Source organism: Taurulus bubalis, assembly GCF_910589615.1.
Source record: "Taurulus bubalis genome assembly, chromosome: 8".
NCBI classification, from domain to species: domain Eukaryota; kingdom Metazoa; phylum Chordata; class Actinopteri; order Perciformes; family Cottidae; genus Taurulus; species Taurulus bubalis.
In genome coordinates this window covers 13184977-13212824 of record NC_136596.1, presented here as the reverse complement: position 1 = coordinate 13212824, position 27848 = coordinate 13184977, and the positions used below count along the sequence as shown (strand labels likewise).

Here is a 27848-nt window from a genome sequence, read left to right as displayed (position 1 = left end):
TAATAGACTGTTTAGGCCTGAAGACACTCAACATTAACAAAAAAAAGATGAATTCCATTTTTAAGTTATTAACTAACAAAAGACCTTATGAATCAACTTCAAAGAGTCATAGTGCCATTCATGAAGTGTTGCATCAGGCCCACAGTGTGAACCCCGGAGACAGGCCTCCAAACCGTACTTAAAGCATCAGGAGGTCCCATACCGGTCGAGGACTATTTTGTTCGGAAGCTAATTGGTTCTTTCTAAAGAGGGACTTTAAATGACAGCTGTCTGCCCCGATTCGCTGACTGCCATCACAGCTCCATTCCCTAAACACTTAAACACTCCGCTGCAGCTTCTGCTGAGAGCACGAAGGAGGAAGCAGACACAGTCAGAAAAAAAATGGTTGCAGGGAGTGAGTGAGGTGGATTAGAGTTGATGAAAGAGAAGGGACTTGGACTGGGGGCTGGGGTTTGAGTGGGGAGAAAAGACAGGAGGGCTAAGAATTGCATCGCTGGCATCTGTTGGTACCGCCGGCACCCAGGGTGGCATACAGTTCTTCATTTTGAATTAGACCTCTGCCGGCTTCGCAGTTAACACCTGAGGAGGTCATTACGATGCCATTAGGATGAGTAGTGCTGGGAGTGAGCGAGAGGGATATCTACCCTAAGTGTAAACAGTCTGTCTGTCAGTCTGTGTCTGAGAACTTTCTCTTCCCCTGGAGAGCACGCTCTCCTCTGACAGAAGAATGACAGAGATCCCATGGGAATTCCAGCACTCTCTCTCTTTCTCTCTCTCTCTCTCTCTCTCTCTCTCTCTCTCTCTCTCTCTCTCTCCCCCCCCTCTCTGTGTGTGTGTGTGTTTCCCACATGGACTGACAGATCACAAATTCACAACAATAGGCTCTATTTTAATACCACTTTTTGTTGGTACACAAGGCTGACTTAGAATAAACAACCTTTCTATTGCCTCATGCTCTCTCTCTCTTTCACAGTCTCTTCTTCTGAGTATGCTTTGCTCTTGCAGCCGCTGTTGTGCTGCATTGTTCGGGGGGGATTGTCTTCTTTTCTCTTTTTTCTTCCTCTCTATTCTCTGGAGGAGCAGGAATGCTTTCCTGGGTGCAGTCAGTGATACGGCATAGAACAGCCTTTTCAGTTTCATTATATAAACAGCTTTGATGCCTCTTCTTGCTCTCTGGTTTCTATGGCTAAGTGGCTTTTGGAGAGCGCTCTGGACTACAGAGACAAGAGTTTCTTGTGTATGTGCTGCTGTCTTGAGTGTATTTGTGCTCATGATTTACTCTGAGAGAGTTTATTCAGAAAAAACACAATTAAGCTCACAAAATGAGGAAATATTTCCATGTATGATTCTATATTTCATGATAACATTATTAATTTGATCTGAATGAGTCTTAAATATATCTTGTTGAAACGTACAGCAACATCAGGTCATGTTTTACGATCCTCTCCCAGTGCTGGTTTCAGATGATTGCTTTCTCTACTATAATTACCTCAAATTCTTCATTGTTGTTGACCATCTTCACCTTTATGTTAAAAACATATCGACTTGCAGTCACAATGGTGTTCATTACGAGCTTGGCTCGGTGTGTGAGTGAGAGTGATGAAGAGATTGTTATGGGGATGGCCAGAAGTTTGCAAGCAGTTGATGCAGCCCACCCACTTAAAGGTCTCTTATTGAGGCCATGATACTGTCCTGTTCTCTCCCCGTCCATCCCTCCTTCAACGGTTCTTCTCCTCTCAGCTGTTCAATGCAGTGGGAGCTGGCGCAAACTTCTGGCTCCTGGGGATTGCTTCTCCATGTCCCCCTTCATGTCTTCCTTCTTTCCTCCCACTGAGCCCTCCCCTAAGTCCCTTCCTTCCTCCCTGATCCCCCTCGTCTTGCTTCATCGCCACAATGCTTCCTCTACACAAACAAACCACACACACACAGAGGTGACCTCAGCCGCAGAAGGTCTATTTCAGACTCTCCCACGGCCGCTCTCACGGTCATGTAGAGAGCTCGCTGTTGTTCGAGGATAGACCATCACCCAGCTGTCCTATGGTCGATTGAAACTCCACTTTTTCCCGTTTTTGCTCTTTTAACCTTATTGAAGGCTGACTTTGTCAGTGAGGGTTACAAAGTTCTACATATTTTCGTTAACCTTCCCTCATGGCTTTTGCTCTGTATCTTTAGATGTTCAGTCTAGGACTCTGGCCCTCACTCTTCATTGACATTTCAGATAATGTTGTACCATAGACTGTATATAAGAAGTGGATGTAGTCATCATGACATCACCCATTGATTTGTGGACTACCATTTTGAAGTCTTGAGTTTGGCTATTTCACCATCACTATCTTGGATTACGGCCATCGCCATGTTGTTTTGAATGGAAGTTACCATATTTGGAATGCTGAGGAGTGACGTAGTATACGGCTCTGGCAGCGGTAAGCCCACCCTAAAGCATACTCCTCTTTATGGTCTATTTTACTCTAAAAGTGACCAGAATTGAAGAAGACTTGAAACTACCTATTGAGACCATAAACACATTATTACAATGTTTACTAAGGTAATACATCAAGTGTATGAAGAAGTATGGTAATTTTCTCATAGACTTCCATACATTCTGACTTCTTTTTGCATCTGGAGGGGTCGCGCCCTGCTGGACAGTAGAGAGAATGCAGGTTTTAAGACACTTCTGCGCTGGTTTGACTTGGCAGAACCGGAGGTTGCCGCCATATCTTGTCAGCCTGAATTATATTACATATTTGTAGCAGATAAGAAAGACATTGTAAGCATGTATATGGCCATGAAACCTATTGATTTGAATTGATTTAGGCAGCTTTTATCTTTCTCTCTCTCTCACCACCCTTCCTTCCCTTCTCTTTGTGTGTCTTATATTATGTGGCAAATCCACTCATGCTTCTCCTATCGTCTGATGCCGACAATGCGGGCACTCAGCATTGCTTCCTGCAGGCATTTCATTAAAGCACTAATAACACATTGGTAATTAGGTGACAAAGAGGCTTTTCTTATTGTACTGATCAGCTGCTGAGACATAGTCCTCAGAGGCCCACACAGAAGGAGGTTGTGTTTGTGTGTGCATGTGCAGGTTTTTGTGTGTGTCTCTGTTGTTTTTGAGTTGTATGGCTCTGCTCTAAGTCTATCCCCCCCGCCCCCAAAAAAAATAAAATCATTTAATGGCATGCTAGTATTGTTCCTTTTTCAACTCTTACTTTGAATCTTGTTTACTGCAAAGGTAATCTGTCTGCAGGTTTTATTATGAATTTAAGCATACAGATGACCACACAGTCTGCATACAGGCTTGGATATTAGATTCTTATTTATGATCTACACTATCCTTTTATCAGTGAAAATGCATTTACACAGCAAAACTTACATTCTTTCCACTTTTCTCGCTTCTCTTGTTCCCTAGTCTCTCTCCTTATTCTATATCAGATGGTTCTCGAGCCACCTGAGGCACTGAACAAATAACCTAGTGCAAATGAAATTTCCTGTGAGGCTTATTGATGTCATTAAACACTAGCATACTGAGGCTCCGAATCATTTTAGTCTTCATCAGACTGGCTGACATTTTAGTGAATTAGCTGTTCGAGGTTTGGTTGAGGTGGGGTTGTTTTAGCTCCTTGAGCATTTCCCCCCCCCCCGCCCCCCTCCACAGGGTCAAATGCTAGAATCGATCATCTCATTTGGTTTGTCTGCTGGCCTTTGATTGGCTGTCATAAGGCTAATATTTGTCTGGTGCCCAATGCTATACTTGCATGCTGTTTCTTTAAGCAGTAAACAAAGTTAGCATTGAGTTTCTTTCGAGGATGATATTGTGATTATCATGAAGATTCACATTTGACTTTTTTGAGGACTCTTAAGTTGCTTTTATTGTCCTTTCTATTGCGTCAAAATGGTTATTCATGCCATTTAGAGTTTGGAACATGTAATTTACGGATATGGATCATTTAATTTGTCCCTTGATTTAGATTTCAGAGTGTAGTCAAAAGAAAAAAAATTCAATTGATATGTGCCCAAAAAGACCGTATACCGTATATACCGGTTCAACCGCACAGCCCTAGTACAGTGTCACCCCTCTCCACATGAATGTGATCTGTGCATCATGCCACTCAGACGTGATAGTCTCTGGTTGATCTTTGTTTGTGTTTGGGGTCAGTCAGTTGGTCAGTCTCTCTTTGCAACTGTTCACCGCTGACCTTTCGTTTCTTGAATTAGCAGGTCTGATGCTTCAAAAGCTAACCAAAGTGAGATGTCACTGCAGAACAGGAAAGCATGTTGCTCAGCTCGCCCCATGGTCCATCCACCCATCATTGTATTGTTGTGACATGGATAGGGAGTATGTCATTGTACGTGTTTGTGAAACATCATCAGAGCCACAATGGCTCCAACATAGCTCACCGCCAGCAGCAGTGTGCCCTGTCATCTGTTATCACCACTCCTCTGTCTTACCCTCACAACTGATCAAAAATCGAAATCTGTTCCACAAAGCGCTTCTCTGTTCTCAGCTGAGCAGGATGTAGGGAGAAGAAAAGAAGGAAAGAAGAAATAAGGAAAATGGAGAAGAAAGTTGTTAATGTCACTGAACCATGAAAGGCTTGGCCTGGGGTTGGAATGATTCGGTATACAAGGTTCTTTAGTGCTGTGGCTGCGGGGATAAACATAACTTACATCAGCCCTTCGCTTGTACAGGAGATTTCCTCTCCTGGCACTTACAACCTCAACACTCTAACTGCACTGTGATTCTCACACACACACACACACACACACACACAGCTCACGTAGTACGATCCAGACTCTTTCAAGTAGCTCATGTACACACATACACACTCATACCAGAGGGCAAACAGGGGTTTTGAATAGTATTTTTTTATTCTGTTTGCACGCATGACAGTGGTTGCTGTTACGTGTTCACACATACATACATAGTTTAGTTGGCTTTTGTTGGGTGGATTTGTATCAACAGCAATATAAAAATATGAATTGTATGAGACTGTATTATCAATGTAATCTCTGACTGTGCGCATGTGTGTTCTGTGTCTTTTTTCTATCTCCAGATCATCACTCAGTATGTTTATGAGCTATTGGAGAAAAAGTGCAACATGACTAAAGCAATCCTGCCAGTAAGTACCCTGAGTGAAAAGAGGCATTTTCCTCTTTGAATTATGCCCTTGAAGATTAAAGGGAGTATTAAATAGGAAAATTGGCGTAAATGCTTAGGCTTCAGAGTGTGATTATGATATTGAGTGTCCTGTTAAAAAAATAAAGAAAAGGGGATTGTGAGGAGTCAGCTCTCCCCATTCTCTATCAGTCTTTGTCTTTCTCTTTCTATCTTACTCACTTTCTCTCTTACTCCCTCTCTTTCTTTTACCCCCTCCTCTGCCCACATCCTTTGTGCAAAAGTGTCTCCTCAACAAATTAACTGTATTGTGACGTGTCATTTCAAAGGCGCAGAGGCGCAGCATGCTGATGCTTAATCTGTTTTGCATTCATTCGTTCTGAAGGGGACTTTCTACTCTGCCATCACGCAGTTATTCTTTGCCCAGCTCATCCAGGCTCAGAGCACACACTTGATCCCTTTGTAATTGTTGTTGGAAGCATGTTTGTCTCTTTTTGCCCCCCTCTACCTCTCCATCCCTGCTCCTTTTCTGTTTATAAAAGTTGTGATCATTTTTCAGGCTGCGTTTATGGGGATGTTAGGCGGAGCTGGTGTTTAGAAGCACAGCAGCGTTAGCTCCAGCGCTAACAGTGTCCATAAATCACCTAGCCAGACTCAGCGCCTTTCATTAGCCTCCATACACTTTTACTGGTTTATCTGCTTGGCCTATTTATCTCATTATTCCGCTGGAAAATTGCTCTGTTCTGCTTTTGTGCTGCCCACCCGCCTGCCTATATATGGCGTGTGTGTGTGTGTGTGTGTGTGTGTGTGTGTGTGTGTGTGTGTGTGTGTGTGTGTGTGTGTGTGTGTGTGTGTGTGTGTGTGTGTGTGTGTGTGTGTGTATTAGTGGCGGGTCCGTCCACCTGCGTGCCATTGAACTTGTGACCGCAGATTTTAAGAAGATTAACCACAGCCAAGTATAGGGAGAGGGAATGAGGGAGCACAAGAGAATAAAGGCTAAGATTTTCTCCCCCACTTGGCTCTCTTTGTCTGCTTGGATTAAGTTCTTGCAGCTGCCACCCATGGCTTTTATGGACAGTGTTTGTCTCCTTAGAGATTCTTCCAGGCATTTGGGAGGGATGCAAAGACGTAAGGGATGTGGACGGAGTGCACGCACGCACATAAACACTCACTAACTCACTTAGACTCTCTTTTAGTCTGTATTCCTTTCTGCCTGAGTTTTAATCACATACAAACTGTGTTTTAATCATGATTATTGATGATTAGTGTGCTTATGCGCTTTTACATTTACAAAGGCCACAGAGGAAGCTGTTCATAATCATTATCTGAAGAAATCAGCAGAAATCACAATTCAATCACCTTTTGCTGCTGTTTTGAGTTGAATGTCCAGAAAGTCTATATTATCACAATCAAAACCTATTGGGCAGTTAAAAAAAAAAGAATGAACGTTATTGGGAATGAATACATTTTTCTGTTGTCCGTTAGTGACACGATAACCTGTGCTTTCCTGAACCTTTAGGTGGATGCTACAGAAGATGAAGCCACCAGTTTTATCTACCTGAGCCCAGATGCCTTATCCAACCCTTCTAAGCTGCTGGTGCTGATCCAGGGCAGCGGTGTGGTGCGGGCCGGTCAGTGGGCCCGTAGACTCATCATCAACCAGGACCTGGACTCAGGGACACAAATCCCCTTCATCACCAGAGCCATAGAGGTAGGGGGCACTACAAAAGAAGTTAAATCCATTCTGTTGGATGTTGAACAGATTTTCTGATCTCTGATCCAAGATGTCTTTTTTAATGTTTCACAAAGAGGAACACTGAGGACACTGCATGTAAGGTGTTATTGTGGAGCTAGTTCTCAATACTTTACTTTTACATTATCTTCTTTTACTTCTAGTTCTTTCCTTTGCAACACGTATAAACTGTGACACATCTTTGTTACGTTTGGTAGTTTTATGGGTTTGCTGAGTGAACAAGTCATGCAGCATGTTCATCGTGTGGTCGTGAGTGCCACCACCACCACCACAGTGGTTAGCCTGGTGGGATTTTGTTGTGGCACACTGTTTATTTGAAAAGCAGGCTTGGATATTTTGGGGCTGTGTAAGGAGTTGTGGCAGTGGTGAAATGTTATGTTCTTGTGTTTGACTGGAGGTTTTAATGTGATTGTGAGTTATTGGCTGATGCTGTTTCATAGCTCAGATGTATTGCATCGACTCAATTCAGTTGAACTTCATTTTGTGTACAATTTTCACGAGTGCAGAGTGGAAAAGGAAACATTGTCCCGTGGTCATATGATAAATTATGTGATGCTGAACAATTTGTCAACCCCACAGCATCATATCATAACAGAGGCAAATAATAACAAGCAGACATGCAGGTGCAAACATGGACTCTTGAATGATACGATGACTGCACACTCCTCAACCCAGAATTGAGGCTTATATTGTTCTTGTTAGTGAAATGAAGCATATTCTTCAACCTGATCATTTATGCATTCTCATAATGTGCGATTCCTATGTAGTCCTGTGTATTCATGAGTGAATACGCTGAGAGAGAGGAAGATGTAATGTAATGTAAAATATAGATTAGTTTTTCTTTTCCTACTATATGATCACATCCGTGCTTATACATCTGTGTGCCAGCAAGCAAAGGGTGGCTCTGCCTGTCTTATTATTTTCATCCCCATCTCTGTGCTTATTTGTCAGCCTGGCCACGACTACCTGTGTAATTTCATCGGCCTGCTGTTCAAATTGACTTAAGGGAGATCCTGCTCTCCCTCTCGCCTTGTTCCCTCGTTTCGTCCATCTGAATGCCATAAAGACTTTCACTGCTGTGTAAAGCCCACTCCTGCTGTGTACAACAACGGGGGAGGTTTGTGTTGCGTGCGTGCATGCCCATGTGTGTGCTAACGGATGATTCAGCTACGCTGAGTCTTTGAATTACAGTTACCCGAGCTGGTATTACAGTTGGAGAAGGCAGGGTTGCACTGCAGAAAGCCAAAGTGACAGCTTAGATATAGAGAACGCGGTGTGTGTAGTGTGAGTGTTGCTCATTCATCATAGTAAACAACAAGAAATCGTGTTCTTACACCCTGACAAATCATCATCCAGGAATTGTGTGTGTGTGTGTGTGTGTGTGTGTGTGTGTGTGTGTGTGTGTGTGTGTGTGTGTGTGTGTGTGCACTGGAAAGACAGGCACACACATACAGTTAATTCATGCTGTCCGCATCTACTACGGGCATGCTTGTAGTTTATTATGTCATACCATGACATTTGTGTGGCTGTGATTTTTAAGTGTAATGTTCAAGAGTTATAGCTACCATACAATACTTACAGGAACGAAGCACCCATGGAATGCAACATGTTAACTAAAAGAGCTGTCATTCATTCCCAAATGAATGACAGAAAAATGATATGTCTGTGACACAGCAAATACAGACAATTCATTTTTTTGTGTATACTTTTTTTTAATCATGTTTAGATTAGGCTCCATTTTCACCGAATGTTTCGTAACAACAATCATTTGCCTTGAGTGCATCACATGGAAAGTTACTCATTAGAAGTTGATTGGAAATTCAAAGCGTGTGCAGCAAAGGGTCAACTGGAGTGCATTCTGCAAATATGGGGGGAGCTTGTGACTTTGCAAAACACATAAGCAGGCACACATACGGTACATACACATAGTTAATTTGACTCTCTACTAGTGTGTGTGTGTGTGTGTGTGTGTGTGTGTGTGTGTGTGTGTGTGTGTGTGTGTGTGTGTGTGTGTGTGTGTGTGTACACGCGCGTACACGCGCGTACGTGCGTTGCATATCTATGGTATGTATGGGTATGTATGGGCTTAGCTATTTTCAAAAGTTCAAGTCACCCTTTCCTCTCTTCCGATGGGAAAAATAGCTGATTGCGCTATAGTTAATCAGGCCATTTACGCAACATACATGCACACACACACACACACACACACACACACACACACACACACACACACACACACACACACACACACACACACACACAATCACAACGTCAACCTAGGGGTAGCCTGTCTTACACACCATTTACACCCCATTGCCGGACTCTGCCCCCCATATCCACCACGCTCCTGTCAAAAGATATCACAATCTTTGTCATGCTGCTTCATGATGATGACACAAATGTATATGTTAAAGATGAGTCAAAATGTGTACGCAAAGATATGTGCACACCGAGAAAACATACACACACAGACACAAATGCATCCCATAGGGCAGCAGGTATGCTTGTGTACAGTGCCGCCGGGTTAAGGAGAATCTTTGAGCTGTGCGTGCAGGTCTCATGCATGTTGTCTTTGTGTGCATCTGTGTGTGCACTTGGTAGTGGTTCTATTCCCATAGCCTAGAGTTAAAATGACAGGTGAGAGGAGGATGCTCCATCATCAACCATTGAGTGGGGGAAAGAGGTGGAAAAGATGAATATGAGACGGAGGGGGAAGACAGAGAAGGGTTATGATTGGTGGACAGAGGTGGAAAGAAGGAGAGGGGTACAGAGAGGTTTGAAGCTGGAAGAGAGAAATGAGGAGGACAAGGGAGTGGGACTGGCAGAGGGAGAGAGAGGGAGAGAGAGAGGGAGAGAGAGAGAGAGAGAGAGGAGAAAAGAAGGCAGGCGCCTGACAGCTCCACTACTGGGAGAGGGCCTCTTAATGACAGCTTATTCCTTCATGATTTCAATTCCTGACAGTCGACAGGTCTGCTTGTTGCATCATGGCAGCTGTATCATTACCTTCTGGCCCTGTCACTGCTCTGCATCCTGAGACTGAGATGGTGGAGGTGGAGGGTGGGCGCTGTGGAGTTTGGAGGGGATGGGGAAATGGGAGATAGAGAAAGAGAGAGTAGATTGTGAGGTTACAGTCAGAATAATTGGGGAAGGAGGGGATCGTGAAAGGTGGGATGATTAGTTATAGTAGCTGTAGGAGTTAAGAGTAGGACTTTCAACTTGTGTAAGTTTGTGTTCAAATTGAAAGAAAACATATGAATGCTGTTGTGAGGCCTTAGCTCTCCTACATCACTTATCTGGTCATGACAACATAGTTGAGAACCAAGAAGCCATCATTTTCTAATACATTTTACTTTGAATCACTTCTTAACCATTTTCCCTAAACTGTTCCTTCATTTGCCATCTTTCAGTTTTTGCAGCAGTTAGCTTTTGGCTACTGTTTTGTGGTTAGACAAACTTCCAAAGTAGTTTGTATTTGTCTGTGGTAAAAATCTCAATATATTTTGAGATGAGCAAGTAATCTTGTCAGCTATAGTCATGATTTATATTCCTGTGTTTGAAGTTCAGTTGGTGGTGCTGACAGTCAAAAGTTTTCATCCTATTTTCGTTGTTTCTTATTTAATCTCTTTTCCTGTGCATTCAATAATAGTTCATATATAAATGAGTTCATCCGCAACTCAACCCTGACAACTCTCCAAAGTGTTAACTGCATATATGTATACACACAACCACATACAAACCACAACATAAACTGTCTTCAAGAACTACTTAATTCAATTTAGAAGTTGCTAATACAAGAACAGATCTATAATCCCTGGAATGCTCCCTCCTTCTTTCACTGCTTCTCTGTCGCTCTGTCTCTCTCTCTCTCTGTCTTTCTCTGTCTCTCGCTCTCTCTGTCTCTGTGTCTCGCTCTGTCTCTCCCTCTGTTTCTATCTCTGTCTCTCTCGATTGTGAGTCAGGCTCGACACTGGAGACCCACTGGAAAGGAAGAGGGGTGTGGTGTTTTCAAAAGTGTGTCAAAAGCCTTGGGTTTTGTATCTGCCCGGAATTTCAATAGGAGGCTGAAAGGGGGCAGCAAAGCCAACAAACTTAAACACAGAAATCCTCTTTTAATTTCTGTCATGCTGTCCGCCCTCTTCTTTTTTCTTTCTTTTTTTGCTTGATGATGACTTCAACATCATCTGCACACTCTGGCATCTGTGTTGTGTCACGGCCCTGCGTGCCATAAAGATATCTTTCTTTCTGGCTCTCCAATCACCATTCTTCCTCCTCCTACTTCCTCATTAGTTCCTCTAATTCCCCTCGAGCTGTGAGTTCACCTGTTTGTATGTGTGTGAGTGTGTAGCCCAGCTACAGCATTGTACATACAGTGTGTGTACAGCCTATCTTGGGGCATCAGGTGGCTACAGATGCCAGACAAGGTATCATTCTTTCCAGCCAGCCAGGTTTAGCCAGAGGACAGTTTATGTATGTGTGTGTCTGTGTCTGTGTAGAGGTCAAAAGATGCGCCCTCTTGCCATGGCCTTGTAATAGCAGCCCTGCAAGCAATACACACACTCACACACACACACACACACACACACACACACACACACACACACACACACACACACACACACACACACACACACACAGGCATACACACACCTCCAGGTGGGAAGGTCCCAGCACATCCCGCAGCTCAGATCAATGCACTTGACACCTTCAAAGGCGGGTGTGGGGCCTGGACTTGCTCTGGGGTTAAACCTCTTTTAAATAGCATCCCGGGGGAAGGCAGCTGTCAATAACCCACCATAATTACCGGGGCCAGGCCCGCCAAGGGCTCTGCTGCACAGGCCAAATTAAAAATTGATCAGAGGGAGAAAAAACATTATTTTGTGGTGGTATTCCCTGTCCTAACAGCACTGCTGCTGCCATATGTGAAATCTCATCAATTGAGGTCCAAACTAGATATCTAGAGAGCTATTTATCAATATATGTGCCCCCTTTCGTCCAGATGAACAATGGAGTGCTGTCCCTGTTGTAAAGAGAAATTTGCATGTTAAGTGTCTTTCAGTGTGCATGTCGCTGTGTGTGTGGGTACATGCAGTACATGAGTGTGTGCATACTGTATGAGCATGCAGCTGATTGTTATGTGCTGCAGGTAATCGTACATCATCCCCTGTCTGTGTGTGTGTGTGTGTGTGTGTGTGTGTGTGTGTGTGTGTGTGTGTGTGTGTGTGTGTGTGTGTGTGTGTGTGTGTGTGTGTGTGTGTGTGTGCGTGCGTGCGTGCGTGTGCTTGTGCATACACATCTTGTAGCAGTATATTGATTGTGGTCTCATTGGGTTTCTCTTGGCAGGGAGCCTTTATTTGTCAGTCAGAGAACGATATGAAGAAGATATGTTCATCCTCAGGCTTCCTTTAGGAAAACACACAGGCTATTGTTTCACAAGACACTGAAAAATGAGAATGACAGTTTACAATGGGTTTGAGGTATTTTCTAAACACACACTGTAGGAAAAAGGTCACAGCACATGGTTATTATCATTCTTTCCGTATGTCATGGGTGTAGAAAATGTTCTACGCATTCACTATTAAGCCCTATTTAAAATATATTTTCTTTTGGGAGGTCCTGTCATTATCATAATTACCAGTGGCATCTGTAATTTGCATCCATTGCAAATCTGCCAGATACATAATTCACTCAAGTGTTTAAGGGGGAGCATGCATTATGACATTTCACATTTGGGCGAAGCGCGGAGATTCAAGGGAAAACACACAGCATATTTTGTGGCGTTAATTAGTGTTGATTGGCCTCCATAAACACTGGAAGTGATTTTCACACTTTCAGAGGTACAGTAAATTAACTCTTGCAATTTTCCTCTGCATATATCATTTATTTTGTGTAAAGCATCTCTGTATTTACTCACATAGCACATGCAAATTGCATTAGAGGATTCCTCCTCTAAAAGTAATCCAATTTGAATAGTGTGACTTTAAACATAGCGCTTCAGATCAGTTGTTCCCAAAGTGGATGCGGAACCCCGGGGTGCCATAAAAACTGTCCAGGGATGTGTGGCAAGATTTGTTTCCAATTTTTGTGGTTCCTTTTTGATAAAATTGTATCCCACTTTTTAACAGAGAATATACCTAAAATAAATGCAGATAATATATATTTACTATGACATTCTCAGCTTAAAGGGGTGCATGGGAGTGTGTTTGTGTGTCACTGTGGAGCCATTGTTTAGAAAAAGTTGAGGAACTACGGCTGTAGATTCATAAACTGAACATGACGAGTTCAGATCTAGCAGTTAGTTTGTCACAGTAGTGTGTACACACTCAGAGGGAAAGAGAAACTTTTACTTTCTGAATGTACACAGGCTTTCAAATATACTGTATATGCATGGTTGAGAAAGTTGTTGAGAGTTGTTTGGTGTGTCAGTTTCCAGGCTCATGCCACCATGCTGCTTGGGGGATGAGGATGAAAAACAAAAGAAAATGAAAGAAGAAGACTTTGATCTAATTGTGAAACATTATTTGGGAGTGAACATTTTTTAGCCCATGTGTGATAATTTACTTTATCTTTTTTTCTCTTTAAATTAACAAATTATACCATCAAAAAGGCTTTGTCTGTGTGTGTGTCTGTGTATGTGAGGTGGGTAGTAGGTCATTTGCAGCTGCAGGCTGTGTGTGTGCGTCCCAATGGGAAGGTCTTGTTTAGTCTCTCTTCCAGTGGGCCCCAGGCACTGTGTGGTGGATACCTCTTCACTCTCTCACTGGGAACACTTCTCTATGGCCAATACACACACACACACACACACACACACACACACACACACACACACACACACACACACGCACACACACAAATACACATACACACACAAATCCTCCACAATCTTTTGCACAATTCGTCAAGCAGCACTCACTGACAGCGGAAACGTTTTTTTGCTTGCAGGTGGGTGGATGGTACCGTATGTGTTTGAGTCAGTTGATATTACATGCACACACACACACACACACACACACACACACACACACACACACACACACACACGCACGCATCTCCTTGTACATTTTACATGTATCCTCCATCTCAGGTTAAAAGTGCTGAGCTGTGGACGTTCTAGGAGGAAATTGAGTTTTGTGTGGAGCTAGTGGTGAGCAGATAGGTGACCCACTAGGGATTTACACCACACACACACACACACACACACACACACACACACACACACACACACACACACACACACACACACACACACACAATCAGCCACTGAGCATCTCTTCGGGTCAAAGTGGATCCTGCTGTAAGCTCTCCAGTGCCAGTGTCATGCTCCTGCACTGTGTGCCCCACACTTTGATCGATGAGAGGAAACTCAGTGCTTAAATAGGGGTTACCAGGGTTCTAGGGGGTACACTAGGGTTAGAGGCAAACAACAACAAATCTTTCAGCTAATAGTTGTTGTGCCGACGCTGTGGTTAGAAATGGAAATAGATGCTGGAGGGCTGCTCTGGTTTTCTGTCGACATTTGAAGTAAGTTTTGGACACTGATATTTATTTTGGTTTTATGGTAACAATATGATGCTATTCAGTCATGTAAACCAGCTTTTCAATAATTTGGCTCACTGAATTATTTGTAATTAAGTGATAGGCCATACATTTATTTGAGGCTGCGGTTTCATCTGTGCTTACCCGTATGTGTTAGTGCCTTTCGGCTGTCTCCTTTTTTGTTATTCCTGTCTCTGTATGTGACCAGACATCGAAGATGGAATCTGTATTTAAAGGCTTATCTATCATTTGAGACTAATATTGTCCTGCATTCTCTGTGGATGTGAAATGTACATTTCAGTACATCAGATCATGGCGGTGATGGCAATGTCTCAGTGTTTCAAGATATGTGTGCTTTTGTGTCGGAGCGAACGAAAGAGAGACAGACAATGAGGAGAGATGGCATCTGTGATCAGATTTGTTCTGCAGCTCTTTTGTCTTCTCCAGCTCAGTGGGTCAGTAGATAACTGTATGTTTCTCTGTATATGTGTCGGCCCAGTACAATAGGCCTCAACAAGCCTCTTGGGTTGAACTTGGCACAAAAGGCATGTGTAAGCAAAGACATGTTGAAGGTGTACAGTATTTGTTAACAAATATGACTTCTCCAATGAAGGGACATTTGATATCATTACAGCTGTGTTTACTATATTGTCTTTAATTAACCGTTAATATAGCAACCTCCATCTATGGAATTCCCAGTTGTTGACACATCTTACGACATCATGGTGTTTCATGAACCATTTCTTCTACTTTTCGTAATGCTACAAAATGCTGAGATCAGGATCTGAACTTCTTCACCACACAACAACTACTCAACACATGTTTGGATTGGTTCTAGTTCATCCATTACTTTTTTTGCGAAACCAACCTGTGTATTTGGTGTGACTCCTCCCCTTTATCTGGTATTAGAGTACTCATGATAGGTGTTATTATCCCGCTGTATTCTGACAGCCTATCCCTCAACCCTCATAGGAGCACACTATGCCGCGCTTGGCTGACTTGTTTGCGCTGATGTCAAGTTTTAGCGGTTAGCAGGCGGTTACCATATGCCACTGTGCTGCTGTCGCCCCCGATGTCAGTCAAACGAATGTCAACCTGAGCTCAGAAACACAGTACGCCACGGCGCACACCCAGAAACACAGCGACACACAGTCACTCATACCCACATACTGTACACACAAATACACTTGCCATAAAGCAAATGCAGGAGTAAGAACAAAGGAATCTGTTTGGGATGCCATGAGAGGACAGTGTCGCTTGTCTCCAGGAAGGCCCTGGCATGCTGCTCTTCATCAGCTGAGGCAGCATTGGCAGTGCTTCCTAGAGTGAGATAAGTGCCTGTCAAACATAGACCTAAATGTATGCATACATACAGTAAGCAGTATGAACTCTTTCAAAGTCTAATTTGTGTTGCTAATATTATATCATTGTCATTGACACAGCAATACATTGACCCATTATTTGATTGAAACAATGCACTTTATCAGACATTCCCACAGCAATGACTCATCAAGTCCTGACACAAAACACAAGCAACATGCTCATATCGTGTAGTTTTCTCCATAAAAACAGTAATTGCATTTCAATGTGTGCATAACTGAGGTGTCTCACTGGCTGTGGGTGAAATAGAGCTTTTCTTTATTTGATTTATTTGATATCATATTGCACTGATTTTATTTAATGCACCAAATGATTAATTGATTATGAAAGTAATTGTTAATTCTAGTCCTAATCTGATAAATAATCACAATCTTAATATTGATCAAAATAATCATGATATGAAAGTCCATTTACGATTACAAACACTGCCAACTATGGCTGTAAACAACCAAGCCAGAGATACAGCTACTGGGCATGTTACCCCATTTCATATAGGGATGGGTATCGTTTGGGTTTTTTCCGATACCGGTGCTAAACCGATACTTTTAAAACGATGCCGGTGCCTAAACGGTGCCTGAACCGATACTTTTTTATTGCCAAGGCAATTTTTTTTCTTCAAATTGAACAATATTGTTAGCTGTTTAAAGTATACCATAGATATAAATAAATAAGTACATACAAAACACACTTCAAACTACAGCTTCAAACCTTTTAACTTCAAACTATAAAAATATATATTTAAAAAAAGAACAGACACCAGTCCAATCAGGTGGCCTGATGGGACCGTGTGCAACAGAACTCAGACACTGTTGGATCCTAAAACTGCTGCTTTACTGGACTACACATCATCATTAATATCAACTGGAGAGATTTGTTCCATCAAGCCGAGGACGGACGTTCAAAAGCTCGTGCTCGTGTCTCCAGCGATCTCTGTGTGCGCGCACAGTGTGTGTGTGAGCGCTGGAAGCCCCACCCCCTCGAGCCCCGCTCTGCATGCAGGCAGACAGAGAGCAGAGCAGCGAGTGTGCTCTGATCCGCGCTATTTTAATAATCGTTTTTAGCGTGCGGGTACCGCGCTACCTTTTTAGTATCTATATATCGTGCAACTTTACAGAGTAGTGTAAAAAAAAAAAGTATTTAAATCGGCTCAGGCACCGGAAGGAAGCACCGTAATCTGCGTTGCTTTTCGGTCCGGTAGGTACCGGACGTGTTGGAACCGGTACCCAACCCTACTCTCATATGACCTTTTATAATGTTGATTGATCAGCACACCTGTAACGACCATATTATCATCAGTAGTATCACTACTCAACCCTAAACCTCTTTAATCCTCTCCCACATCTCAACTCAAAGGTCCTAATATAACATTATTTTTTTGATTTTGTTGATTTGAAGCTCTTGTGGTGACTGGTGGGCGCATGAGGTGCATTTTCAAAGTTCTAATCTAAGCTAAATGAGCTGTATTGCCTACCGGGAGCAGTAGTAGATAAGTGTTACCATAGTGGACAGAAAATCAGAAAGTATCATGTTTCAGCTTTTCACAGAGATTGATAAAATATGTTCTCTGTGGACACATACTTTGCAAGGATAATAGAACAGAAGTTTGCTTGGACATAGACACCTGTTCCTGTGCTGCCACCGTGTAAATACATCTGTTAATGGCAGACTTACCTAAATCAAGATTTACTATAACTTTAATGCTGTATACGACCAAAGTGTGTAAGATAACTGCCAGCTGTTACAGGATATCTGTTTGCTGCTCCCAACTTGGTCTTTGCTCACATCGTAAGAACTTCTGCTTTAGTTCACTCCATTGTAAATGTGGCAAATTCAGCCTTCAGTTAAGATTAATGCAATGCAAAGGGATGTGCAGTGTTGACATTAAGAAAAGAGAGCAAACATAAACACCACTTCCAAAAGCCACACAAACAGGTGTGCAAAATGCATACACTGAATACATCTGCACACACATGCAAACAAAAGTGTACACACAGTTACACAAACTGACATTCACACACTCCCATCTGCCCATAAATATAAGCCCTTTAATCATTTTCATTTCCATTACCAGAAAGCAGCCTATAAGTGTGCGTTTCTGTGTAGCTACTGTATATGATGTCCTTCACTTACCGGATGAAAGTGTACCTCCCCTGTCTTCCTGCCTCCCCCTCATCCCCTCTGTATCCATCTTAAAATGTTTGTGGTGGTTTTCTGGTGTTTTGCTCTTTGTTCAGAGAGGCGGCGTAGCCCTGCATCTCTCTGTTCATTTTGACCTTGTACAAACTGAACCTTCCCCTCTCCCTCCTGAGTTTCTCTCTCCTCTCTCCTTTCTCTCTTCCCTTTCTAAGGTTCCTGTTTCCTGTTCATCTCTGAAACTGCCTCTGTGGCTGTTTTATCCAAAGTGCAGTGCAGTAGCCTTTGGAGTCATCGCCTCTTTGGCCTTTGACAGATCAGCATGGCAGTGTGTGACCATGGAGGATTGGACTGTTTCTGCATTCTTCTTCTTGGTATCTCTGTCTCTGCCTCTTTTGGCTCCCTCTGTCTCTCTCTCTCCATTTCTCATGCTCAGTCTAAATTAAACATTAGTTAAACTGCTGAGCTCCAGCTTCGATGGGCAATGATAAAGAAGTAACATTATAGTAACAGTAACATGACATGGTGCTTTACAACCCCAGGGAACGACAAGAGGGAAAGGCGCCATAATCCATTTTAATTTCACTGATATCATTGTATAGAGAGGGAAAGAGAGAGAGGTTGGTGGAGTGAGAGGGATAGGGGAGGAGAAAGAGAGAAGGGGAAGGGAGAGAAGTGAGATGTCTCAGACCAGAGACTGTGCTCTAGCTGACTGCAGTGTCTTGTGGTGACCTAGTTGCAACCCCTTTGAAGTCCACAGGCTGATCTCTCTCTATAGGCTGCAGAGGAGATCTGCTGCATACAGCTTTATTAGACCGCGATAGAAAGAGAGAGAGCGGTGCATCAAATTGATGGGGTCTTGAACCTGCCCGAAACCTCTTTGCCACAGATGTAGGTGCATATGTATACTTAAGGTGTCAGTTAGAACATGCTTTCAAGTGCGTATGTGCTTTAGGATATGTTTTTGGCTCTGACTGTAATCTTTCTCTCTCTCTCTCTCTCTCTCTCTCTCTCTCTCTCTCTCTCTCTCTCTCTCTCTCTCTCTCTCTCTCTCTGTTTGTATGTAGCAGGTATTCCTTATGGAACATGTAGCTGTAATGTCAGGCCAAACACAGCCTTTATCCTTTAGTCCACCACATAAGGAGACATTGTTGCATTGTCAGGAGAGCTGACCTAGAATAGTCCAATCACTCTACATCCAGCCCCCTGTCTGCCCTCTCCTGTGATCACCATGCTGCCAATGCCGCAGTCTATACTGTGTGTGTGTGTGTGTGTGTGTGTGTGTGTGTGTGTGTGTGTGTGTGTGTGTGTGTGTGTGTGTGTGTGTGTGTGTGTGTGACCCAGTTCAGTCGCTGGTGTCGCCAGGCTTAGACGTTAGGTCACACACCCCTCTGATGTGTGTGTGTGTTCTGATCAAGCACAACTGTAGATTTCTTATAGCATCTTTGGTTTGGAAATCTATTGAATAGATATTATAGTTCTCTATCTTATTTCTTCATCTGACTGAGCTGTCAGTTTAATCCTCAGGGTTAGGGGGTTAGGGTAGACCCTTTTCTGTCTGTATGTAACTAGCTGCTGTCATCTGTACATTTTAATCAAGTATGTGTACACTAATGATCAGATAGTGTCCCTTTTACGTTCAGCGTGTGGATCGACTGAGCAAGTACACACAGGTATGTGTGTGTGAGATAGGGAGTTTATGGATACCCACACGCACACCTGATGACATGGCCACCTTCCCACCTGCTGCCCATTGAGAGCCAGTGGGAGCAGACATATGCTGCTGTGGGCATGCTAACCTTTTATTTTCTCCTGCTGCACAACACAAGGAGACACAGGCACACATGCTTTTGTTCAAGTTGGGCTTCAATTAAAAAATCCACTTCGCTTTTTTCTTTCTCCTTTTCCTCCTGTCTTCCATTCCATTCCTTTGCCTTCTTTTTGAAGTTAGCCTGGGGCCTTGCAGAGACTCATCAACCCTTTGCCTTGGCTAGATTGCATACAGGTACCCTCTGTGGCTATTTCAAATGACTTAATTAGCTTCTGAGTGCAAGAGGTTGGTAGAAACCTTCTCTCTCCCCCCTATTCCCCTCTCCCTCTCTCTCTCTCTCTCTCTCTCTCTCTCTCTCTCTCTCTCTTTCTCTCTCTTTCCCTGTCTTCAGAGAGAGAGAGAAAATGATGGAGCCCATGTGACACATTTAGTCCCTTGCCGTGTGGTTTCACTTTCTAGGTCATGCTCTGGCTGTGAAGCTGACTGCCTATTACCTCGTAGAATAAGACGACACACACTGAGACATGCAGAGAAACAGTATGAAGTGTGCATATGCATTCATACGCACACACACACACACACACACATACAAGCACACATGCCTCATGCTATGCTTAGTTTGATTGTCTCATTCTTTAGCTTAAGGCTACATCTACCCACTGTCATTTGTAATTGATCTGCTTTTCATTGATGCAATATTTATTAATTCCAAATAAGGGGAAATGTTGGTTGGTGTTTGCTGAGCTAGTTTGGCACTGTTTGTTTGTTCGGAGGCTCAGACACAATCCAACACTGTTTTGTTGTGTTAAGTCCCCAGGCGTGAATTCCCATACACACCAATGATCAAGGTGTGTGCTTGTGTTCAGACTGTTGCTGCGCCTGTGTTTTTATCAGTGACAACAACGTCAAGGGCATGCCCCACTGCACTACAAAAATTCCATGTTGCCACATCCATCTCAGCCCTGATACCACACATGCACCACATATACATTACACATGGGTACTGCAGACACTCATATACACAAAATAGCATGTCTTTTCAGCTCCACTTCCAGGGGACATAGAGACAACGGAAATATGTTGGATATTTCCACCTTTGTTTTCCTCTGTTGTTGTTCATGGCTTAAAAGCAGAGTCTGTCAGACTGTATACAGCAATACAAGGTAGCAGTCTTCCAAAATGTCAGTTTCGCAAACAATCACAAACCATGTCAGAAATTTTGTCAATGACAGTTGAATGGTCCCTGCACCTCTTTTAGCATTGTTAACTGTCAAGGTCTTGAAAGTCAGCTGGCGAGAGTTTTTGCTCCATAAAGCTTTATTGTAATGAAGTGCCTGATGGAAAAATATGACCACAAGGATGTGATCAGGGATGGTCATCAATGACTAAATGAGTTCTCTCACACCTCAGGGTGGGAGCAAGATCTCAGGGGGTTTAGGAGAGCAATGTGCCTGTTAACTTCTGGCTCTCTGGTCCAGCTATAGCTTGCTGGCTAGCTTCAGGCCTGTGTAAAAAAACCTGGGCCTGCTAAATTAAGTTTGGCTGTGTGCACAGCCTGTGGCACCACACGCATGCACACACAAGAGCAAGTGCATTTACAGCCGCTTGAAGTCAGGCATTCACCCATGCTAGTGTGCACGAAAACACACACACACACACACACACACACACACACACACACACACACACACACACACACACACACACACTCTCACGTTCAGTCTCCAATTACCCAATCTTAATTGGCTACCTTTCCTCTTTCTCTCTTCCTCTCTATCTCTCTCTTGGACAGGCCTACAGGCCTGTTGGTACGCTGGCACACAGCAGCACTGTTTGGGCGTGCAAGCAGGTCTGGGGGCATGGATAAAATTGGAGAGAGAAGCAATACAGATGGGTGCTAGGATGAGGTTTAGATCACAATCAGAAGATGAGAGAGGGCAAATTATATCTGTGCCTCAATACAGAGCGTTTATTTCACAATAAATATCTTGAAAGTCTGACAGTGTTACTGTATTTTCACCCACACATATTCAGACCACTTGTTAAAGCCATTGTTAGAAAGTAGAGTAGGAGTTGCCTTTCTCTTTTTCCATTCGCTGAGGACTTGTCATGTGCTGTCAGCCAGCTTGTTCTCCATGTGCCTGTCACTGCGCTGGATAGGAGCTCTGGGTCCCAGCATCCTGCCAATTGGTGAACTGTGTGTGATTGTGTGGGTGTGTGCGTATGTATGTGTGCATGTTGCCCTCAGAGCACTTTGTTGATTCTGCTCTGCAGTGTCAGTGACACATTGAGCGGGTTCGGTGGGAGTCCCCTGGTTTCCCTCGTGCTGTGTTTACTCCATCTGTTTACTCCCTGAAAACACTCTCAAATCTATTACCTCTCTCTTTCTGTCGTTCCCTCTTTTTTTCCACTCTCTGTATCTCTCTCTTATTTACTCCTGACTTCTCTTGACTTGTCGTTTCAAATCAGTAGCTGTGTGGTAGTCAGGTGGTGTGCCTGTCGACAGCCAGCACCCGTCTCTCCCTCAGCAGGAGGTGGGATTGAGTTTCTCTCTCAGCCATCCACCGAACCATCTTTTTGCTTGAAGACCCGGAACATATTCTCTCCCTATATGTTTTCCTCGATATTTTCACTGTGTTCTTGATTAATTGAATGAGAGATAAATGAGGGATGAGGGATACATGAGGGATAAAATACAATTATTTCAATGCACAGATAACAATAACCTTGGTGTTTAATTGTAGGGATGCCAGGTTTTATTTTTTCAATTAATTGTTTAGTCTGTGAAGTTTAAGAACATTGCAAAAACAAAACATCACAATGTGTCAGAGCCTAAATTCATGAATTCAGATTCCTTATTTGTCTTGATTTTGGGGCTACCATTTACTATTTTAAATGAATTGCCCTAATGATGTTGTCTATTAAGTATCAGAAAATCCAGTCCAGAATCCAAAGATATTCAGTTTCCAATTACATACAAATTAGAAAAACGGCATGTCCTCATATTTGACAAGCAGAAACCACTGAATGTTTGGTTATTCTTGGTGAATGATGCTCCTGTAAATCAAAAGTACAGAAAAAGGGAGAAGACAGGACATGGTTCTGTTTATTTGAGCTGGACTGGAGCACGCGACCAGAGGTGTTGGTTAAACCAATGTGTTCTGAAAAAGCCAACACTGAAGTGCCTGAAACTGCAGTTCATGTAATGTCCACTTGAGGCATGCTCCAAATGGGAGCCTATCTTCAAGGAGCCCATGTTAAAAGGCCCAACTTTACATCAGAAAAAAAACATGTTTACAGCCTGGTACAAGTTAATCTGTCTGCCTCCTGTTTTTAAGAGATAAGTTGTGTTGTTTTGTGCTACGTCCACAAGACTAATGTGGTTATAAAAGCTCACTTGTATAAATTCAATCCTGTATTCTTTCTCTTTAAAAAAAAAAAAGCTATCAGATAGCCAGCCCTAACTTTATTAAACATAAACATATCCACAACAACCGTCGTTCAAAATACAATTGCATGGACACTTATTTTCAAACAAGCATCCAAATACAAATCAGATATGTTTTGACATTGTAATGATGAGATTAAACAAAGAGGCATTCACAAAGACAGCAATGTATTATTTTTCCCGTTTTCAACAGTTGTAACTACGTCAACCACAGACGCGTTTGGCTGAAAGTGTCTAGTTAACAGGGTCGCTTGATAAACCGAAACAACGGCTAGCAACAGCCTCACTTTGTTCTTTTTGCTTGGTAGCTTCAAGCATCATACGTATATTTAAGCAAAGGACTTATTCGACCCGCCTCAGCTTCATCCACTCTCCACCTCTTTGCCCATTTTTGGAATGAGACTCTGCCAGTCACTGCCAAGATGGTGACGGCCAGAGCCGCCCTCTTTGAGATTTATTTTGTCTCTTCAGAAACCTATGGGTGACATCACGGAGACTACATTGCTAGATTTGATATCATAGTATCTCAAGGATATATATGAAATAACACCCCAAAAACTACATTTATATTCACATTAAATAAAATACATCTTTGTGTAATAATCATTGTTAATTGTGAATTGTGAAATAATCATAGATTTTTCTTTTCCACACAGCGTCATCTCTGAAACAACTTCATTAAGCTGTGTGCTCATTATGCAACATGTGCCATGGTTTTATAATGCCAGCCCTGAGTCTGTGTGTGATGGTATGAATTGATAGTTTACATACCCAATGCCAAGGGCACCACCAAGGGCTCATGAATGAGAGATGAAAAGAAGTAGAATTGGAGCAGGGGAGGAAGAGAGAGATATCTCTTTTTTTTCTTCTCATCCCTGTGACTGGATAATTAGCCTGCTACACTACCATGCCTCCGCTGCAGGGACAGGGTTCAATAGTTCGCCTATCTACCACTGAGCTACAACGATGGTAAACCTGGATTACCTGCTCTACCGGCTACCAAACCCCAGTATTACAAGTGCCTGTCTTGTTCACAGCCTGAAAATCAAATCAGTCCAAAGAGCTGGCCAGGTGCACTACACCTGTTGTCCTGAGAAGTGAGATAGTTGCTTTCACCATAATATCTGTTTAGGAAAAACGAAAAGTTGTGAGTGTCCGGGAAACGCAAGAGTTTACATATTCAGCAGTACGGACGGACAGTTTTAGAACTAGAAGACAACCAACTATTTTTTAATGGGATCAGATTTATGACAACTGTCATTTAAAATGGGATGTTATAAATGCTTTGTCCTAGATGTGTCAGCTACGGCTGAAAATGATTCTGGGCTATTGATGATATGGACTGCCAATCTGTTTTTGTTGTGACAAGCTGAAGCATCAGAGATGAGCTTTCATTTCGATATTTGATATTACAAGAAAAAGTGGGGCTTCAGTCTGTCATCCATTGATTCAGACTGGTTATATATCCTATTTTTGTATTTACTTTATATTCACATGAAGCAATAAACTAACATGCAGTTCTTAGTCCCTGTAAAATGGGAGCAATTTTCTTGTATACAATTCAATATTCTTTTGTATTCTTAGTAAGTTTATCTGCAACATACAACAATGTAAAGAACACCACCGCAGGGCCCTCTATACACATACACCTGAAGTGGCAGTAAAACCCATCCTCTGGGTTCAGTGGAGAGGAGGGGGATTACAGCAGAATGCTGTGAGACTATAAATATAGTCTTTTGTATTGGCAAAAGTCTAACTAAGCGCACACACCTCATGCTGTACACATTCATTCTCACGTCTTCATTTTGTTCTCAAACAGTGCACAATGTACGCTGATGTTCAGAGAGGAGGCAACACTAGAGAGGCAAAAGAAGACTGAGAGAGACAGACTGATTGACAGAGATGCCTTTAATGTAATACAAAAGCCATATTCTGGAATAGAGGACAGCATATTAAAATTCAATTCGTCGGTCTTCCTTGGGTTCATTGCACCTTATTCATCAGATTCTAAAAATCATCAATTCTTAGTCTGTGAATAATGGGAAAGTACACCTCAGTGAATGCAGAGTGAAGTCACAAAGAACACAATATATATACAAACTGTGAACCTTTGTGAATTTTTACTCTTATGATTTTGTAATTGGATTTTTAATTTCTTTTTTTTAAGAATAAGGAAAACAAAGATCTGGCAAAGAAAACATTCCCTCAACTAATTGACTATTAAATTCAACCACATGTTTTTAGTTTTTGTATGTTGTCTTTCTTCTTACCATACTACTTGATATATGTATAAAATACGTCCCTGCACTCCTCCTGGGTCTGTGCCAGCAGTGCCAGTGCGAGCTTCTTGTTGCTGGCAGATCAGAGCAGAAGAGTAGACTTGGAGGGTCGAGTCGGGCTAATGAAGTTGTCAGAGGCGTGTAGCATTGATGCTGATGGGAGTGCCTGCTAGGCAGCCAATAGTGAGGCTGCGTCTGTGATCAGCCGAGCATGATGGGAGACCACCCTGTGTAGCGAGTGCTGAGGCCCGGCACAGCCCCCAGATCAAAGAGCTGGCCCTCTAATACACCAACAATTAGAGAGATGCTGCAGCCTAACACTCGCACACAAGCAGAAATTAGTGTGCACACACTCATAGATTTACACAAAGTAACACCTGGATGCACCCAAACATAAACAAATACACATTCAAGTGTGTACTGGTGCGCACAGTTGTACTTGTACCAGTAATTGTAGTACTTGCTCATATAGAAAGTGAATCACGAAAGATGAAGTCAAAGGAGAAACAACTTAACACGTGTTTGACGGGTGCTGGCTGTCTTAAGCCTATCATTCACCTTTTCAGTCCCTCTTCCAGGGCCATGCCTCTCCACTCTCTTCCACCATCTCCCCTCTGTTGGACCCCCTTTAGTTAAGATGTCTCATTATTAACCACTTCTCTTGCCTGCCTCCCGTAGCCTCCAGTGTTCTTGCTGCTCGTTCTCTCTCTCTCCCTGCCGTTGTTCCTCCCTTTCCTCTCCTCTGCTCTCTCCTCTGCTCCCTGCTCTGCCCAGGGTTCTCGTTTGAAATTCAAGAGTGGTGCAGTGAGACTGCAATAACCTACATACAGAGCGTTCTCTCTCTCTCATTCTCACTCTTTTTTTGTTTTTCACTCATTTATTCCACCATCAGTCCTTTTCTTTTTAACGCCACCCCCCCGCCACGCTCCAGTGTATTTTTGAAATAAATATTATTAAAGGTGTAATGTATGTGCATATATAAGAACACTAATGAATATCTTCATCTTCTTTTTGCTTCACAAATGTCTTTGTCAGAATTGTGCACTTTTTCCTGCTTTGTTCTTTTATTTTTCTCATCGCTACGGGAAGACATGCAGGGGGTTCTTCATGTCAAATTGTTCTCTGATTACCATTGGTTAATTTAAAATGCTGATGCATCATACCTCCACTTTGCCTTGTTCCTCATTCTGCACCATCCTGCTGCGTGTCCCTGTAGCTTTACATGTTCATGTCTGTGTGTGTGTGTGTGTGTGTGTGTGTGTGTGTGTGTGTGTGTGTGTGTGCGTGTGTGTGTGACGCTGGAGGCGCAACTTCTGTATGCCCCGCTGACTTCTTGGTGAACTCCTCTCCTGCAGATTAAAATAAAGACAAGGAGAGGAGGAGGCCAGATGAAAAGAACAAAGTTTTGTGTGTGTGTGTGTGTGTGTGGATGTGTATGTGTATATAAACAGGATATGTGTTTATTCGAGGGTTGGAAGTGTTAGAATGTGTATTAATACTCATATGTGCTTGTGTCTATGTGTGTAGTTTGTGTAAATTCCCGTGTGCTTTTGCTTGTGTATGGAAGTGGCATATGTTGGTAGTGGGTGGCAGTGCAGGAAAAACAAGCTGGCTCGCTGGTGGGGATCCTGATTCACAATGTTCGTCAAAGAAATCATATCCTCTTATGCTGTGAGTGGAAGACACTGATGTGCATCATTTCCTTTCATGACAGCATGGGACATTCTCCTTTTCTTTTACTCTATAGGCTCACCTCTGGCTAATTAGTTAGTTGTATGCCAACCATTACCCCTTTAAAAGAAGTTTATACAACTTGAAGGAATGTGATAAATATTTTCTAATTATTGTTGGGGGCAATGCTTTGTGCTTAGTTGGTATGTGTTAAAGCTCAAATATGTGAAACACAGAGAGAGTGGAGAGTCTTGATTTAGTGGTTGTCATGAATATTGGATAACTCAGTCAGATAGATAGCTGCTATAATGCAATCCAGTAAACTCGACTTGGTCGACTGTGTGTGAGTGTGTGTGTGTGAGAGTGAGTGTGCACACAAACACCAACCTGATTAACTCTGATTAATTCGTAGAAAAAACAATTCAGTATTACTTGGGGCGAGGGATGCCTTTTCCCATGCTCGTATTTGTCCATTTTCTGTCGGGGAATTTATAAGACAGAAAGTACTTCTTCAGATGTGGAAAATAAGATCCTCAAAGTTCATCAAATTGGATGGTTAAAGGTTCAAAGCTTAGGGCAGTGTGTTTTTTTGTAGCCAGGGAGGCAGTGCAAAATGAGAGCGAAAGGCGAATGATTACTTGGCATGGATCATCACATAGGGTCAGAACATGAGTTTAAATGCTGCAGCGCAAACTCTCTAAAGGAGTTTTGTGTGTGTGTGTGTGTGTGTGTGTGTGTGTGTGTGTGTGTGTGTGTGTGTG

General features: G+C 42.7%; 1 protein-coding gene across 1 annotated transcript in view; it reads left to right on the top strand.

The window, feature by feature from the left end:
• The window catches only part of arb2a (ARB2 cotranscriptional regulator A), a gene marked incomplete at its 3' end in the record, with an annotated part of 140088 nt that overhangs the window by 10342 nt on the left and 101898 nt on the right, over positions 1-27848 (top strand). The window contains exons 3-4 of the mRNA XM_079221938.1: positions 5058-5123; positions 6639-6830. Of these exons, the coding sequence (XP_079078064.1) occupies positions 5058-5123; positions 6639-6830 (258 nt within the window). The remainder of the gene's footprint in view (positions 1-5057; positions 5124-6638; positions 6831-27848) is intronic.